The sequence below is a fragment of the Platalea leucorodia genome (genome assembly GCF_965183815.1).
Source record: "Platalea leucorodia genome assembly, chromosome: 20".
Classification (NCBI taxonomy): Eukaryota; Metazoa; Chordata; class Aves; order Pelecaniformes; family Threskiornithidae; genus Platalea; species Platalea leucorodia.
Window position 1 is genome coordinate 1903830 of NC_138842.1, and position 17494 is coordinate 1921323.

General features: G+C 50.6%; 1 protein-coding gene across 1 annotated transcript in view; it reads right to left on the reverse strand.

Moving 5' to 3' along the window:
• ETS1 (ETS proto-oncogene 1, transcription factor) overlaps positions 1–15794 on the reverse strand; it is a 77710-nt gene extending 61916 nt beyond the window's left edge. Inside the window, exons 1-3 of the mRNA XM_082330661.1 lie at positions 15702–15794; positions 8980–9062; positions 6723–6867 (exon numbers count right to left, since the gene is read on the reverse strand). Of these exons, the coding sequence (XP_082186787.1) occupies positions 6723–6867; positions 8980–9051 (217 nt within the window). The 5' untranslated portion in view covers positions 9052–9062; positions 15702–15794. The remainder of the gene's footprint in view (positions 1–6722; positions 6868–8979; positions 9063–15701) is intronic.
• Between the last annotated feature and the right edge of the window lie 1700 nt (positions 15795–17494).

The window sequence follows — 17494 nt, forward strand, 5'->3', positions numbered from 1 at the left end:
ACCGTCAGGCAGAGTTCTCAGGCAAGAATAACTATGAAATTCTATAGGATGGCTCATAAACCATAGAAAAAAAGGTTTCATTTCCTACTAAAAAATTCCCAACGGCTCGTTCCCAAAGGGCCGGCATGCCAAAGGGCTGCTGCAGAGTGCTGGCTCCCCTTCCGCATCGGCGCTTCGCCCTGGCTAAAAACCAGGGAGCCGGGGAAAACGCGTGGGCAGGCTACGGGCTCTCCGCAGCTCCCCAGCGCTCAGCTGTGTTGGCAGCACCAGGGTTAACCGCGGCGGCGCCCTGTAATGCAATGATTTCTGGTTTATTTCAGCAGGGGAAGTGTGTCCCGGCCTGATTAGCCCAATGGTTTCCTCTTTTCCCATAACCTCCAGACCCCCATGGCCTAAGTGTTTACTTTCTGAAATAAAAAATCTGCTAGTGTTTTTCTTTTTTCGGGGCATGTGTATTTTGGGAGGATTCGGGGGGAGGAAAGTGGAGAGGGGGAGTTGAATGGGATGGGAGGCTTGCATACACCTCCCTTCTCTCTCCCACCCCTCACCCCCAGCTCCTTTCCAGCTGCAATCTCTGAGCTGAGACTTCTGGCTTCAATGTGAGAGAGAGAGAGAGAAAGGGAGAGAGAAATGTATTAATGAGAGAGTTCAGTCTCTTGCTTCAGCAGCTATAAACACAGTGAACATCTGGAGGGAGAGAGAGGTGCTTCACGCTGCCAGGAGCTGAAAGAAACAGGCTGTTTTCAGGGTCCCAGCCCCCCGCGCTCCCCACGTCCCCCTCTGCCTGCCCTGCACATACGCACGCTGCTCTCCTGGCATCACCCAGCCAGTCCTGTCCATCCGGAGAGAAAATAGTAGCTGGCCTCACTTATGTTGCCTTCCCGGCTCCACGCCAGCGTAGCAAAGCCCACCTAGGTGCTGCTACAAGAAGGGCTGGCCACGTGCAACTCAAACCCTCTAGAGAGGGTGCTCTGCTGCTCACTATCCCCAGAGGCAAGCGCTCAGGGGTCCCAGCATGGTTCTGAAGGCAAAGCAGGTTGGGAAAGGTCAAAAGAAAAAGCAGCTGTGCTTTGTGTGGCCCATCTGAAGCAAGTGTTTGGTGGCTCAGGATAGCCCTCCGGAAAAAGAAACAGGTATATCCACCACACTCCATCCCTATAGAGGGATCAGTCCTACTCCAGGACCAACCCAAAACAAGACATCTTCTGCAGTCATCCTCGAGGCACCACAGAAGCCCTGGATAGCCTGTTGCTTAGTCCCTTTCCCCCTCGACGCTATATCAAGTTATTCCTTCCCCACCACATACCGAAACTGCCAGTGCTGCTGCTCATTTTTGCGACGGTCCCGGTGCAGCGCGCTAACTTGAGTTTTGCTTCTCACGGAGCTCCCGTCCCCCTGTTATACTGGAGGCCCTCCGCAAACCTGCCGGCATCACCCAAAAACCAAGCAACAACCTTCCAGCTTTCACCCAGCCTCATCCAGGGGACCAACGCCCTGCTCCGAGCACGATTCCTCCCTGCGTGGCAGCTGATCCCCAGCTGACACCAGTCTGCAGCTCAAGTGGGAAAAGAGCTCAGCGCTCATTCTCTGGTGATGACCCAACACGCAGGGAGCTCCCTTGGGTTTTGTCTTTGAGAGGCGAGACAGGGATTTTTCCAGAGTCAGGCAGGAAACAAATGGAAAAATGAAAGCCTGGATTTTTGTCATTCTATTACTTCAGCGCAAATAAACCTCTCCAAGTGCTGACTTGCAGCAGGTTACAGCAGGGGATGCAGAGGGAGCATCACCAGCTATCACAGGGTCACCTGCACATCTTTTCCTCACCTGCGAAACAACAAGGATCCACACGAATCAGACGCTGAGTCCAGCTCCCACTGAAGAGCAAACCAGTAACCGCTCAGCATCCTTCACAGGGCCCGTGCAAAAGGGCCAGCCAAGTCTAAGACACCGCAGGCAGCCCACGGCTCTGCAATTAATTCACAAGGCATAGAGGGATCCTTTCTCTCCGCCAACAGATTGGAGTAAGTGCTCTTAATGGAGAAAATTATGCGTGTCCTTCAACAAACGCAGAGCGCCGGAGTATAGTAGGTGTGACATGCCTTTAACTGGAGCCAATGAAACACCCAACGACTGCCAGGAAGAACAAGGGTCAAAGAAAAACCCCGTTCCAACCAGGCTATAAACAGCGCCAGACCCCAAGGCTTGCAAGAGGCTGCGCCGCCTCGCCGGCCAGAGGATGACAACAGAGCCCAGCAGAAAGGGCTCATTCATCCCCCGGGCCGGAGCGAACGGCCAGGGAGGGCTGCGGAGCTGGGGGAACGACGGGCAGCAGGTTGGGCAGAGGCGGTATTTTGTGCACGGCTTTTGTTGAGCCTTGAAATGAATTAGCCTCCATCGCCTCGGCTCTCGCTCGTGGTGGCTCACCCCTTTTTTTTTTCTCCCCCTGTTCTGTTTCCCTTCACCTTCCTCCACGTCCTCCCTTGCCTGCTCCTCGTTTATTAAGGAGGGAGAGGACAGACCGGCCAGTCCAGGGGAACTGCCTGAGAAGTCCTGCTAGGTCTCGCAGCCGCAAGCAGATGTGCGTGCCCTGTGAAAAGACGCCCATTCATCTCTGCGGAGAGCGTGCGGGGGAGGCGGCAGCAGCGCAGGGGAGGGGGGAAGTGTTGGAGGAGGCTGAGAAAAGGAAGGAGGCCGCAGTTAAAAATAGGATAAAAGGACATGAAAAAAAATGCAGATTTTTTTTATTTTTTTTTTTTAAAAGCGTCGCTCGGAAAATGTGCTGCAGCTGGAGAAGCCATCGGGCTGAGCCTGGTCAGCTTTCACCTTCCCCCCCTCTCTCCTCCTCCCCGAGCCCCCTTCCTCCGAGCGTGGGCCTGGAAGACGGCCCAGAAACCGCTCACAGAAAGAGCTTTCCTCCGGGGATCTCCACCAGGGAAAGAGCAGGTCTCGCGGCGAAGGAGGGGGCAATGTGGGGAAAAGCAGGGAGAGTTCGCCATGGATGCAGGCAGTCCCCATGGGACTCCTGCCTGCAGCCCAGGCTGAGCTGAGAGCTGGGCTTGAAGGACGATCACAGCCAGAGTTAGCAGGGTGGGGGCAAAGGGAAGGCAGCCCTATTTTGTCTGCGTGGGCGTGGGGCAACGTGGCACGCTGCAATGCGTTGCTCCAGCTACAAGGGCTTTGCTTTCCTGCCAAACCCAGCACAACACCGCTGTGGCCCAGGCTGCAGGGACCCGGTGTCCGTGAAGCACCGGGGGGTCAGCTGCACGTTTGCTGCGTTAGGGACATGCCACCCCCAAAGCAAGAAACCCAAAATATTCTGGGCTGAGAGGTGGCACTAAGCTCTTATGTCCAGACGGCATCAGCAACAGATTGGGTAAGGCTGGTCTCCCACAGCACCGGCCTGAACGGCGCTGGGTGCTGGGGATGAGCCTACGGTGATACCTTTTATTCGTGACAGTGTCTCCGTGCGGGAAGTCTGACCGAAATCTGCTGGACTGCTTTCACGGCGGCATCAGACACGCAGCTCTAATTTCTCCTCTAGAAAACGCTTTCATTTCATTTCTTGCCTTGCAAATCCCAAAGCCAATCCCATTTGCCTTAGTGAAAGCAAGATCACTCCCCCAAAAGCTCCTGTAGTGTCCAAAAGGCTGGGAGCACCTTCAGTCCAAGCCTGCTAATTCAGCACAACAGTCGTAGAAACTTCTTCAGCCAGAGTCGTTTCATCCCTCGCTTGCCATTAACAACAGTTTTATCTCCCCTATCACTAAGGAAAACAAACGAGTTCAGAGTGGAAGGGGCTGTCAAAGAGGCCTTGGCTCAGAAAGGCAGCGCAGTCAGGACTATGTCCGTACTGAAATGATAATACTGCTATCAAATCTTTTCCTCCACTCCAGTTTTGTACCTAACCTTGTCTCAGCCAGAAAACACTACCAGAGGGTAACATTAGGATACTATTACCTTAGGAATTAAGCATACGGGGCTAAGTGTGGCTTGCAGCATCCTTTCAGCAACCCTGCCGCTGCGGGCAGACACATGGCACCCTTAATTTTGGGCTGCCAGATGGTTCAGCTAAGGTGCAATGGCCTCTGCGCTCCTGCTCCCACCTGTCCAAGGAGCAGAGCTACTTGTCATAAACAGGGAGCAGCTCCCTTCTTGCTAGTTTTTTTCCTCTGGGATGTGCCCTTTGCTTGCTGTGGACCCAGTTTAGGTTGATTCTCTGAGCAGTAATAGTCCCAACATATGCACCGCAGATTGTGGTAGCAAGCTACCAAATAAAACGGACTCTATACCATTTCCAAATTTTTGCTTTTTAAACAAAAACCACCACCACCCCTTCTTGTCTTTATCAACAAACTAAATCCATATCAGGCTCTCCTTTATCCATATCACTGAATAATCTAATCGGACTTCAAGCACAATGTAAATAAACTCACCCAAGCTTCAAAGGCAAAGTATCTTCTCTAAACGCAAGCAGCTCTAAAACTTTTAGAAATGTTGTGGGTTTCTATTGCAAGAGGATATATTCACACTTGCATTTTCCTTGTTGACTTCTTTCTTTCACCAACATCAAGACCATGAAAACCAAAATAGCCTCTAGTACGCTAGAAGAATAGATGACAAATGGTTTTAATGTGCACCCGAAACACAAAGGAGAAATGAAAGACCGTTCCTAGCAGTATATACAAATAAGAGTTTCCTCTCATTTAAAATTAGCAACTGCTCTAGGCTGAAAAAACAGCAGTATTAAAAAAAAATCAGAGAAAGAGTACCTTGCAGTGCAACAGGAAGAACTGAAAAGTAATTCTTAGGTATTGCAAGAGAATCAGAGGCCTGCCCTACCCGTCCCAATGCACCGAAAGTTTGATCGAAACCTGTTGAAGACAACGACAGCTTTTTTTTTACTGGCTTCGCTGAGGTTTGAACCAGGCTCCAGTCTCTGCAACAAGAAATTTCACAGACCCAGCATGGGGCAATGAAGATCTGGGTTGCAGATATGTTGGTCCCTCGAGAGAGCACTTTCATAGAAAAGGGGAGAGGGTAGGGAAAAAAAACACAAAGAAAACTTTCCAGGCACAGATTTGCAAAATGTTTGAGTAAATCCAAATGCTGCAAGGGCAGATTTCGTCAGAGCAGAGTTGACATCATGCTGAGAGAGGTCACCCACAGGAGTTGAGCAAATAGCTGAAATAAGAACGGCTGGGAATAGGCAGCAGAGTTTTACTCCAGCCACAGGCGCAGCACTCTGCGTCCATCTCCTGCTCACACACAAGTGCTCACCAAAGGAGAAAAAAAAAAACTGAAATGCCTGAATATTTGCCAAGGAGAGATTTCAAACTGTACATTTGACCGCAACAGTCACTGGTTCTGCTGAACTCTTTAGCTGCAAAAAGTCTCTAAACATCAGGGCTTTTCCCCTCCCAAGGGGCCAATGTGCATAACTAACGAGCCGGGAACAAGTCGCAGAAGACCAGCACATGCCATGCAAAAGCTTACATGGGATTTAAATGCTTCATGATAGGCTTATGTCGGACTTAAGCGAAACATAAACTTCATATTGGCCCTTTGCAAAGGTCACATTCATGCAACTTGAGCTCTTTCGCTTAGTTCCTGCAGTTGGCCTGTGCCACGGCGTACCTGAGCCTTCTCCTCGGCCACTGCACAACCGGGCTCTTTGCTGCTGCCTCGTCACCCGTCCCGCAGGCAGGAGGACCCACTGCCTGCCCGACATCTGCAATGCCAGTTGGTTATACAAGAAGCAGCCCAAACTGCAAACTCAGCTTGAAGATTCACGGGTTGAACAACGTGCGGGGCAAGAATTAGTCACCAGCGATTTTGTAACGACTTTCAAATTATGAATGCATTAGAGAAGATGATCACCTAGTCCAAGTCAGTGAATTGCTTTAGCTGTGCAGCACATTGCAACCACGCAGCCCTGACAGCTCAGTGTGACCACACATCTCCAGTTGTGGTGACCTGAAGACCATGTCACCACCGTCCCAAGGAGCAAGGCAATGAGCTACAAGAGACCCAAAATTACAACCACAGTGGAATTAAAACTTGGGAGTCCCCAGCTCCTTGCAACCCTCCATGAAGGCCACTTTCCAAAGCCACTGGCAAGGACATCAGTCCTGCAAACATTATGAGAAATGCTGAAGATGCAACCAGCAGGTTGGCAGGTCCACCTTGCCCATGGTGTCCTCCCAGAGACCTCCATGTCTGTCAAGACCTGAGGGAGCAGTAACCAGGGCTGCAGTCCCTAAATGCAAAGGAGGTGCACACAAGACATCAAAATCACCACCTGAAAGAGGAGAGGGGTCCTCCCAGCCAGGCACCCATGCCATGGCAGGGAAGAAGGAAGCTCCCATCCTTCAGCACTGCTCCGACAATAGTTAATAGTTAAACAAAGCAGCTTTAAGGTTTTTATCTGCTTTCCGGCCCCATCTCCACTGAGGGAGACCCTTGGCGGCCAGCAAGGCAGGTACCAAACTGGCGATGCTATGGTAGCTGCCTTATGGCTGTGTTAAGGGCAAAACGCCCCAATAAATTAAGTAAGTCAGGATTGGGGCAGAAAGCAAATATAGGAGGAAGGAGACAAGGGGGACACACCAGACAACAAATAGCGGGGCTTTAAGGCTCATCTTCGCACCCGAGCCAAGCCCCACGGCACGGGAGGGAAAGGCGCCATCCCGGTTCGCGAACCCACCCCCACAATGGTGTCCTACCCGTGCTGTAGTGCTCCAGGCCGGTGGGCACTTCTTGGGTGGCAGGCTCGTCCCAGAGCGGGCAGCACGTCCTCGGCTGGCAGCAGGCGGACTGAAAGCCGCAGGTCACCCAGGGATCCTCGCAGGGGCCGGCGGCACCTTGCTTCTGGGAGCAGGAGAGGGACAAGCGTCAGGGGAGCGGGACCCCGAAATGCCCACCCTCTGCAAGGTGGCAGCGCACCTTTCCCCCCGCAGATCAGGCGCGAAGCCCCGCGTTTGCTCAGAAGAAGCACCGTCATCCAAACTCACCTGGCTGAGGGGCATCATGACGAGGCCGGGAAGGCCCTTTTTTAGACAAACATGAGGAAAAAACCTGAAGGCCTGCAGTGAGGCTGTGCTCAGCAAGATGGCGGCGGGGAGGGGCTTTCCTCAGGGCCGGCTGTGGGAGGGCACCGCCATGAGAGGGGGCTCGGTTCAGCCCCCCCAGGTGGAAGTGGTGGTTTTTGGCAGCGTGAGGCAGAACCCCCGTATTCCCCCCCAAAAATGTGGGGGGCTTGTGAGGGGGCGGAGAGGCCACAGCCCTGCCTGGGTGGCAGCCCTGGCACTACGGGGGAGCCCGGCCCCACGCTGGTGGGAGCTGCGGCAAGCCCTCGTGTTTATGCTCATGCTCCTATTTGTATTGATATTATTTGTCATTATTATGTTTATATTTATGTCTATCTTTATATTTGTGTTATTTGTACTTATGTTAGGTGTATTTATGTGGCCACGGACGTATATGTGTATGGCCATACATGTGTCCGGACATATATGTGGCCATGGACATATATGTGTATATACCTATGTGGTATGCACACATGAAGTATATACACGTGTATATTTGGATAAACTTATGTATTATTACATATATATTACATAATATACTGTATTATTGTATGATTACACATAATACATTATATGTATATACATGTATTGATTGTATGTGTGCTATAGGCATGTATATACCCACATGTACGTAATCCTAGGTTATAACTGTCATTATATATTATACACGTTTGGTTTTATTGTACATAAAGTTATATTTATACTTTATAAAGAAAATATATGTATTATATATCCAAGCATATATAGGTATATGGAAATAATCCCAGGATATAATTTTCATTTTATTTTATACATACCTATTTTATACATATATATTATAAATATGTATAGCTATTGTGTGTATGTATGTATATACCTTATATACATATTTACTGTACATACATACATGTATATACATACATACCACAAAAAATAGATATGGTACATATATGTGTATATCTCTGTATAAGAGGATAACAACATGTACATACATATAAATAAATTCAGGATGTTTTCATTTTTTTTCTTTATTATTATTATTATTGTTGTTGTTGTTGTTGTTGTTGTTGTTGTTGTTGCTGTTGTTATTATTTCACTGCAGGGAAATAGTTTTGCTTCGTTTCCAATCAATATTTAAATGCCAAACGCATGCTTGGAACCATTTAATGGCAAAATATCGAGCTGTGTTAGAAATATTTCATGTGTCAGAGTGGTCTTTTCTTCCTAATTTGGTGAAAACGTTGCTTTCTAGCAAGTTTTCTCTGCAGCCTGGTGTCTCGGCTCAGAGTTAGCGCTTTCATCTGACCTTGTCTGGGATCTTTAACGCCGGCCAGCATATCTTTGGGCAAGCGTCTATTAATGTGATTTCTCTAAATAAGGGTCGAAGCACGGTCAAACCTGTCCCGTAGCTGCTGGCAGTCGGCACGGGCATGCCCAGGATCCCAGTCTGATATATATTATACCTAACCACCCATCGGCTGCACAGACAGAAAGGAGCTGGCTCGGGAGAGGGAGCACCGAAGTTGTCCAAAAGCTCCAGCCAAACCACCCGGGCCTTTTCCGAAGCCCGGTCTGCTTTGTGCTGATCCCGCTGCGCTCGTCCCCAGCAGGCGAAGGTCAGCACGGGGAGCGGAGGCGCCGGGACAATGGTTACCCTAACAATCCTCCTCCGGACGCAAGCGCAGGAAATCCGATGCAGCGATCCTGTTTCCAGTTGAGGTTTGCGAGCTCGAGAGGTTCAGATAAGCTGCGGGTAAACACCCAGCGTTCGGACGCTGCTCCGAACTACGTGAAACCTTGGAACGATTCAGCGGCCGACACCAAGCCGTGTCAGTGAACGGCTTGGCAAAGTCACAGCAACCCAAGAGAAAACCCACTGCTAGGGATAGAAAAACAACCCAAACTCCTTTCTTACCATCACTCCAGGGCGAGCCAAAGGATAAGGGGCTGTGTTGCCGATGGTTGTGTCCATATAATAACTCATCATCTCAGAGGTGCCTGCAGAAATGGAGACGGACATTAGATGCCCTGCTGCAGAAAGCATAAAAATTGATAGCGTCAGCTAAACGTGTGCTTTCTCACAGCCATACAAAGCTAGGACCGGACTATCGTCTTAATGAGTTTAAGCTGGAAAGGTTAAGAGGAAAAATATCTGTATTAATAGCAGATATTGTGATTAGATGTGTTGTACCAACAATGCAAACAGAGGGATCCATTAGTGTAAACTGATGAGAGCCTGACAATGGTGAATGAATTATCACCTGGACGCTGATGGAGCTCCTCTGAGGGAAGATGAGGTCATATTTCCTTTGCTGTAGAATCGGTGGGAAATTGTTGCCAATTTTTTTCTTTTGACAAAAAAAAAAAAAAACCAAAAAAAAAAGCCAGTTTGTCGAGATCAACACCTTTCCTGTAAAAGTTTCGTCGAAAACAATCTGTTTCTCAAAGAACGTCACTGTTTTCAAGAGACATCTTCTGTTTTCCTGCATTAGCTTACGTCTCCCTTGCTAAAGCTCGCCCTTGCATTGCTAAGATTTGTATTCCTGGGTAATGTACAGCTCCCTAAATACCCACCTCAGCCCACAGGAGCATGTCACAGCTTCACCTGTCATTCCTAGCACGGGATGCACTCCTCTGAGCAACTCCTTCTGCCAGCGTTGCTCATTAGGCGCGATTTTTAATCACCAATTAGCCCATTTGTGTAGCTGAGGCAGAGGAGCTGCAATCTGGCTCTGCTTTCAAACATGTAGCTGTTTCTCCCCCCTCTCCATTAAATGCCCAGCGGAAAACGTGAGGCCGACGAATGCGCTTTCTGTGTTTTGGGGAATATGACTCAAAGGTGCTGGGAGGAAAGAGTAAAGGGGGAGTAGCCGGGGCTCGGAAGGGCTCGCTCAGGCAGGATACGACTGGGAGCCAAGGGGAATGGCTATTTGCATCCCGCTGGTACGCGGCAGAGCCTGCGAGACGGCAGAGCTGCCGCTGCTTTAACCTCTCTGAGGACACAGCGGCTCCTCTGAAATACCTCCCTTTTGAGTTCTGCAGGCCTCCCTTTTGATTTCTCCCCTCCGCTCCTTCCCCGCGCGGGGAGCCAGGGGCTTCGCCGCTGCGGGGGCCGGCCAGCAGCCGCCCGGGCAAGGGGCAGAGCCCGCTTCAGCTGTGCCTCACTCGCCACCTCGGCACACAGGGACTCCAGAGAGCGTCTCCCACCGCGCTCTGACTAATGCCCAAATGCGAAACACCTGCCTGTGTATGCGTATTAAATTATTATCATCATTTCCTGCTTGTTATTACTAACTTTTGCTCTAACACCAGTATTTTTTTTTTAATTTCTCTTTTTTAATTCACAAAACTGAAAACTACCTACGTGGTGAAAGAATAACGAGCCTGTTTCTCTTTGCACTTAGAGCAACCCAAAACCGCACATGTTGTAAGTTACTGTGCCTAAGAAGCCTTAACTAATCTCAGCATCTGTGCACACCCTACCAGCCTGCCTAACTAGGTGTTAAAACACGTTTGCTTAAATCTCGTTGCGGCTGGGTCAGCCTGCAGCTGGGGAAAACAACGAAGGTGCACGGAGCCCGTTTCTGCATGAAGGGCACGGTGCTCAGTCCCAGTCCATCCGTCTGTCCATCCGTCCATCCACCTGCCCCCTGATCCTAACCTTAAACAAGAGTAAGCCGTCTCCCGTAAACATGAACTGATCTCCCTCTTGCTCTAAAGTGCTGCCAAACTGTACCAAAGCAAGACAGACACTGCAAAATGGAGACGGAGAAACCTCCGGGCTGATTCACCTATTTCAATGACATGCACGTGTCCGAGAGTAAGGAGTTACGGCGTTAAAACAGCAGTTAAAACAGCAGTCCCCATGAGCAGCTCTTTTCCTGCTTTGCAGCTTGTGCAGTAGGCAGTTGGGGTTGGTTTTTTTTTCTTTTTCCTTTGATCAAGACACCTAAGTCGCGCTGGTTCTCGAGAACCGCTTTCGTGCCTCTCCGAAGGTCGTTTGCGTCATTCTCAGGATGCCGTTGCCAGCTGGACCTTCCAGCAAAGTACCACACGTTGATGCTCGAAGCAGCATGAGCTTCGGTCGCAGGAGAAGCGCTAAACCCATCCTGACACCCAGGACAAGGCTTCATGCAGTAAAGAATACCGATAAGATTGCCAGAGCTGTAAAGCAGCAGCAGCAACCCCCTCCCGAGCCCTGGACTGGAAAAGGGGAATTATCATCTCTAGACAGCAGCTCCAACAGATTTATAGCGAGGACAGTTTGCTTTTCGGTTTCTCTTCCCCTGCAAGCTGTACTGTTAAAAAGCACAAAGGGGGGTCAGAAATGCAATGCAAACCTCAGCAACCACTTGCACCCCCAGCCCTGTCTGTTCAAGACAAGTCCAACTTAAACGCAAGTCAAATCAGTCCCCCAACCTGACGCAGATTTGGTGGGTGGTAACGGTTAAACGACAGAGAGACGCGGGCTTTAGGCTGCGAAAAGGACCTGGAGGAGAAGCCCTGCTAGAAAAAGGCAGGTGAGCAGATTCTGTGCACAAAATCATCGTGCTCTGGAAAAACAGGTCTGCAAGGCCAGCAACAGGAGGCAAGACGACAGCAGAAAGGGAGCTCCGGAGTGCTTTGTCCAGGCTAATTTTAACAGAACTTCCACCACTTCCCATAGGAAACTACTTCACAGCCCAATACATCTCTCACTGTCAGCAAGTTTCCCTGATGCTTGGGCGATATTTTTCTTCTCTTTAGCTTCCTCTAATAAGAGCCTAAATAGTTCCTCTCCTCCCCTTGGATGCCATTAGATAGCTTTAATGACCGCTCAGGAGCTTGCAGCCGAGCTAAATTCAATGATAGCGCGCTTCGTGGCAGGTAACTTGGCCGATATTAAGGAAATCGCTGCAGATTTACACCGAGATAATCAAGATCCACAGCTTGCTGAGAGCTGCTAATAAATAGAAGAGAATCAGAGCCATTTGGTAAAATCCTTAATGACTTAACAGCTTGACTTCAGTCTTATTGTTTGCTCTTATTATTCCTGTCTTATTGTGAAAACATGTGTGGGAGAAACAGCATTTATTTTGGGACTTGATCAAGTACCAGCCAAAGCTATTAGACTCTTGGGTCATTTCTAAACTAAATTAAAATTTTAATTTCATTTCAACATCCATCCCTCCTCTTTTACAAGAGATTTTTTTTTTAAACGCATTACCAAGCTTAGTTTAAAAAGGCAAAAGCTGTTTGTCCTCATGATTAAGACACACACCCATGCAGAAGTTAGGAAGGAGTTAAAAATGTCTATTAAAACAAAGCAAACTTTGTCTATTGGATGTATGAAGACCCTTCACAATATTCCCACACAATGTCTAAGTATTATATTGTTGTAAGGATGGGGAAAGGGAAGCGGAGGGAGACGCGGTGGCTTTCCCGTGGCAGAGTCAAGACCAGCAGCTCCCATCTCTGTTTCCCAGTTTAATGCTCTGGGCACGGGTCTCCCCTGTCTCTTGCAAAATCCTCGGGCTCAGATTGCTCCCCAGTTTCCGAGTTGTAGGAAACTTCAGCTTCTGCCCATCCCATATCCCTCAGCCCCGGGCTGGCAACCCAGTAAAGGTGTCACTGAAGGGTGACCCGACTGGGACAGCTACAAAACTGTAGTCGGGCACCTTTCTCCATCCCCACAAGCCAAGAAGATTCCCTTTCCGCGGGGTTAGATGGGAAGGCAGGAGGATGGGGCAGCATCAGCAACCCCATCAAAATATTTCTAACTTCAAGAACGTGAATGAAGACTTTAAAAATGAGAAGCAGCACCTTCAACACGACCAGCCTCCCTGACCCAAAGCTGCTTAGTGATGGCCATTTTATTTTTGCATCAAGTAATAATTTATCATCTTTGAGGGGGTGGGGAAAATAGCTCATGGAAATGACATTCTTCCGCAAGGCTTTAACCCTTGAAATCCTGGCACTTTCCAGGCTGCCTGCCAATTCAGTTCTCAGGGGAAAGAGTGTTTGTTGATCTGTTGGCATGTTAAAAACCTCATTCAATTCATCAAACCCTGGCACCAGCTTAAAATAAAAGGAGCATCCCTAATGCAGGGATACAAGCAATAGAAAGGAGCATGTTTCTCTTGCTGCCTATTTCCAAGCCAGGCTTTTTAACAGATCGGCCACCTCCTGTCTCCGTTTCATATCAGGGGATCCCACGTTTGTTATGATTTTAAAACTTTGCAGCGTTCTCAAAGGTAATACCTGATTTACTGAAGGGAAGCCGGGCAGGGCAGTAAATAATGATGCTCTGGTAAATAGAGCAATATAGCAATTGCCCTTCTGCACCCGCAGGAGATACTCCGAGAGATTAAAGGACTTGGCTAAGGTCATGCAGAGAAAGTGAGGGTGAGAGGCCGAGTATCTGAGCCCCTGAGCCGCTATCTTAACTACACGGTGGTGATTGCAGTCGGATTAGCATTGCCGTAAGAAGGTTGTCGGCGCTGTTTCTGGGAACGATGCGGCTCGCAGGGGCAGGAGGGGCTGCCTGTCAGCACATCACTTTCTGCTTTAACGCTGCGCTCTTTCTTTTCTCAGTAGCTGTCAGATCTGAAGGAGATAGGATGGTACCTTAAGAGCCTTCCCATTTGGCTGGACAAACTCTAGCTGGGATGGATGACAGCGGTCGCGAGATAGTGCCAGGACAGCTGAGGGTTGGACCAGTCTCGTATACACATGCACCCATGAGCCCTTGTGCTTCGTGCTTGGTAGTAAACTGCTTTCTGCCTCAGCCTTCTCCTTTGCCCTGCTCATTCGTCTATTACTCAGCTGCTATTTTATAATTAAGCTAAAATAATGCCACCGTCCACAGCACCACCAAATCTAGAGCAAGCTGGCAGCGCAGGTCATGGCAAGGAGAGGGGTTTAGGTGGGCTACTAAACCAGAGAGGCTGTAGCCGTTAAATCATGTTGCTCTCTCTTGGATCCTAGCAGCCACTTGCAATTGCAGGAAGATGTGAATGGGTGGGGGGGGTTAATTAGGTCATCTGTTATTCCACTCACGAATTTCCCTCCGTGAAATAATAGACTTGCAGCACAACGTCACGGGCCATATCCTCAGCTGGGGCAAAGCAAAAGGGGAAAGAACTGGATGAGTTTCCCGCTGTTCAGCGAGGGATCCCCAGCACCAGGGAAGGATCTGGCCCTGCAAGGAGCGTGCGTTCCCCGTCTCAGAGAGCCCCATCTGCCCCGTGGCAAAGGGCTCTTGGTTAGGGATTGAAGGCCCAGCTGTAGTCTGCTCCAGACTCCCTGTATGACCCCCAGCAGGACGCTCGGGGCCAGCCTGCCCAGACCTGCTGGGGCTTTGAAAATCCCACTAAGCACCTCTCTCCATCCAAACCGCTTTAGAAAGTTGGGTTACCTTTCGTTTCTCTGTGCCTCAACTTGCCAGATGTATGAAGAGGAAAATAGCACGAGGGTGTTTTCTGACTTGGAGGGGCACGTGGTACCCGAAAGCTCAGCGGTGAAGCTGAGGACAAGGGACACACACACACATCCCCGTGCTGCATGCATAAAATGCACGGCCAACTTGCACAGAAACCCCAGCCGCTGGGTGAGCACTGCCATTCCCTGCTGCCCAAGGCGAAAATGTCTGGGTAGCCCAAAAAGTCTGCCTTGCCAGAAAATTATTTACACGACACGCAGGGGTGAACTTAAAAAAACAGCCGAATTAGAGGCAGCGTGAATAGCCCGTGAGCAGGAAACCGCTCCGGACCCAGCCCACAGCCCCCAAAGGTGTCAGTTGACAGCGCAGGATGGGAAGTTGATGGTAACTGTAATACCAAATGAGTGGCCACATGCAAAGCAATGATTTAGAGACTAATGGGAAGGGGGAAGGCCTTGGCTCTGCTCCTCAGGGACTCGTAACTCCCGCTGGCCCTTTTTGGCTGGGTGAGGGGTGCAGGATTGTGCCCTTCCCAAGGAACGGCGGCGGCACGGCAGCACGGCGCTGCGGCCGTCACACTCGGGGCTCCGATTCCTCCCAAAAGCAAACGCTGGCACCTGTGGCACTTTCTGCTCTTTGGGGGATGGCATTGCCACTGAAAACATGCGGAGGTGCGGCAGCGAACCCCTTACAAGCATCCCTCCAAAGACAGGAATCAGCCCCGGTCTGAGGGGGTCCGCTCCTTGTCTGTCTGTCTGTCTGTCTGTGCGCAGGGCTAGAGGGAGTCGAGTGAGCATCTGACCCCGGGCACTTCGCTTCTCCCCCTGCCTCGCAAGAAAAACAAACCAACCCCCATCCAAACCAAAATGCAACTCAAAACGTAAAAGGAACTGCAAGTTTAATCCACTGTAATAATGCCAAGGCGCAGCCTTCTACCTAGATGAGGAAAACAATAATGTTCCCCTAAACATACATGTAAACTTTATACACTCCATATAAAAAAAAGGGATTTTTAAAGGGAAACATCAGCTCAGACATTTATATAAGATCCTGCAGTACTCTTAGCAAGCATATGAATCAGTTACTGGGTGAAACTGGAAATGGAGAGAGTAAAAGTAAATCACCGGCAAAACAAATCTTAGATGTCCTGAAAATGAACACAGGTACCTACAACCCGCAAAAGAGTTTAAAGCAACTCTCTCCCCACCACCACTTACTACTTAGCTGAAAGACCAGGGGAAAAGCTTATGTCCTCCACGGCTTCCCACACTTGTCTCCGATCTCTTTCCAACTACCTGGTGCTATCCTCTGCGCCGGAGCTGGAGAGGATGGAAATACCATAGTGTTTGCAGCAGGGCCGCCTATTCAAAGGGAGGGGGAGTGGTCAGCCCCGCATCCAGGGCGGTGGGAATGGCGAGCTCCACGCCGCTCACGCTCCGGAGGCCACCGCCAGCCGGGAAAAAAGCCACCTCTGGCAGATGTCACGCCGGTGGGGAAAAACAAAATAACGTTGTTTGGAGGCGGTCATGGGGGACAGCCTCCTGCCAGCCCCGCCGGTGCGGGGTGGCCTTTGGGTCCGCGCTGCTCCTGCGTCCTGGAAAGCGATCCGAGGGCTCCGGCGTGCTTTGCAAGTGTTACTCGGGCCCCCCAAAGTCCCTGTGAAGTGGAGCTTATTCTTGCACTGCGACTAAAAAGAAAGGCACGAAGAGCACGACCAGGGCGAGGTTTATCCAGCCCCGATCCCCGAACCTCAGCTCGGCTGCCACCTCTGCCTGGAGGTGCCTCATGGCAGAAACTGCTCTTTCCTCCTAAAAGGCCCCCATGGCACCTCCAGCTTTCCTGCTCCCATGTATACCGCAGGGCACCGCTGGCTCCAGAGCGCTGGGCTTTTTGGTGCCTGCCTTACCCCCAAGGCTGGGCAGGATCTGGCCATCAGGCTCCCCGGCTGCTGCGGACACAGCCTGGTAACGTGCCCCAAACCCCTTATCACGTGCCTCTGGTACCAGGCATGCCAAAAAAAAGAGCCATGGTAGCTGCTGCTTGCTTTTAAAAGCATAAAGGCCGAAGCAATCTGCCCTTACATATGGCACTAGAGAGGGGAGACGCTCGGGCAGCACTGGGAGTCACTGGTTCAGCCCCCTCCTTTGATAGAGGTGGCTGGTCCCAACCTGCGTCACCCCAGAGATGCTAAGGAGGCCGGGGGGTCTCCAGAGAGGAGAAGGCTGCTGGGGTGAGAAGGGCAAGCGAGCGTTTTCCCGGCTGGGCAGGAGCAGGGAGGGGGACAGAAACACAGGTTGCAGCAGGCTCACTCCAAAAACCCCGGTATGAATTACCCGCTCCGCTCTGGGAGAGCAGGACCTGGGGCTGCCCTCTCCTGACGCCTCTGCCTCCCCCTGCCCGGCCTGCCCGACCCTCGCAGCCTGGCCAGAGACCCCCAAAGCCCCAGCGCTACCCCCAGGTCCTGGGTGCAGGAGGACGTGCCCATCCTGCCTCTCCTGCTCTCCCTCTCCAGGCAGCAAAGCTGTTTTTTCCTCCAGGAGAGGGCTCCAGGCTGAAAATCCTCTGCAGCTCCAGCACAGATCCCGGTCACGCTGCCTTCATGAGCAACCGCTCCGGCTGAGCCCCTGCCAGCAGCCCCAGGAGCGGGGCAAAGCCCAGACACCAAGGCTTAGATACGTGCTCTTCTGGGACATTTTCTTAATGGGCAAAATGGGAGGCTGGGAGCAGCTGCTCTGATTTTCCCTAGAAATCCTGTAATGTAACAGCAAAAAAGAGGACATAGCCATGGGAGTCAGCCCTTATTGCCTCAATGCACTGACACCGTAATATTCCGCTTGCCGGAATATTTGCAGAAGCGGCTGGTTCTTGGGGAAGTTTGCAGCATCCTCACAACAAAAAAACGCAGGGTGTACATCTAAGTACTGCCATGGAAATCCAGGCTGAAGCACTGATCAGTCTGGGGAGCGAAATAACTGCTGGGGACGCCCCTTCCCAGTCCAAAAATGGGTAT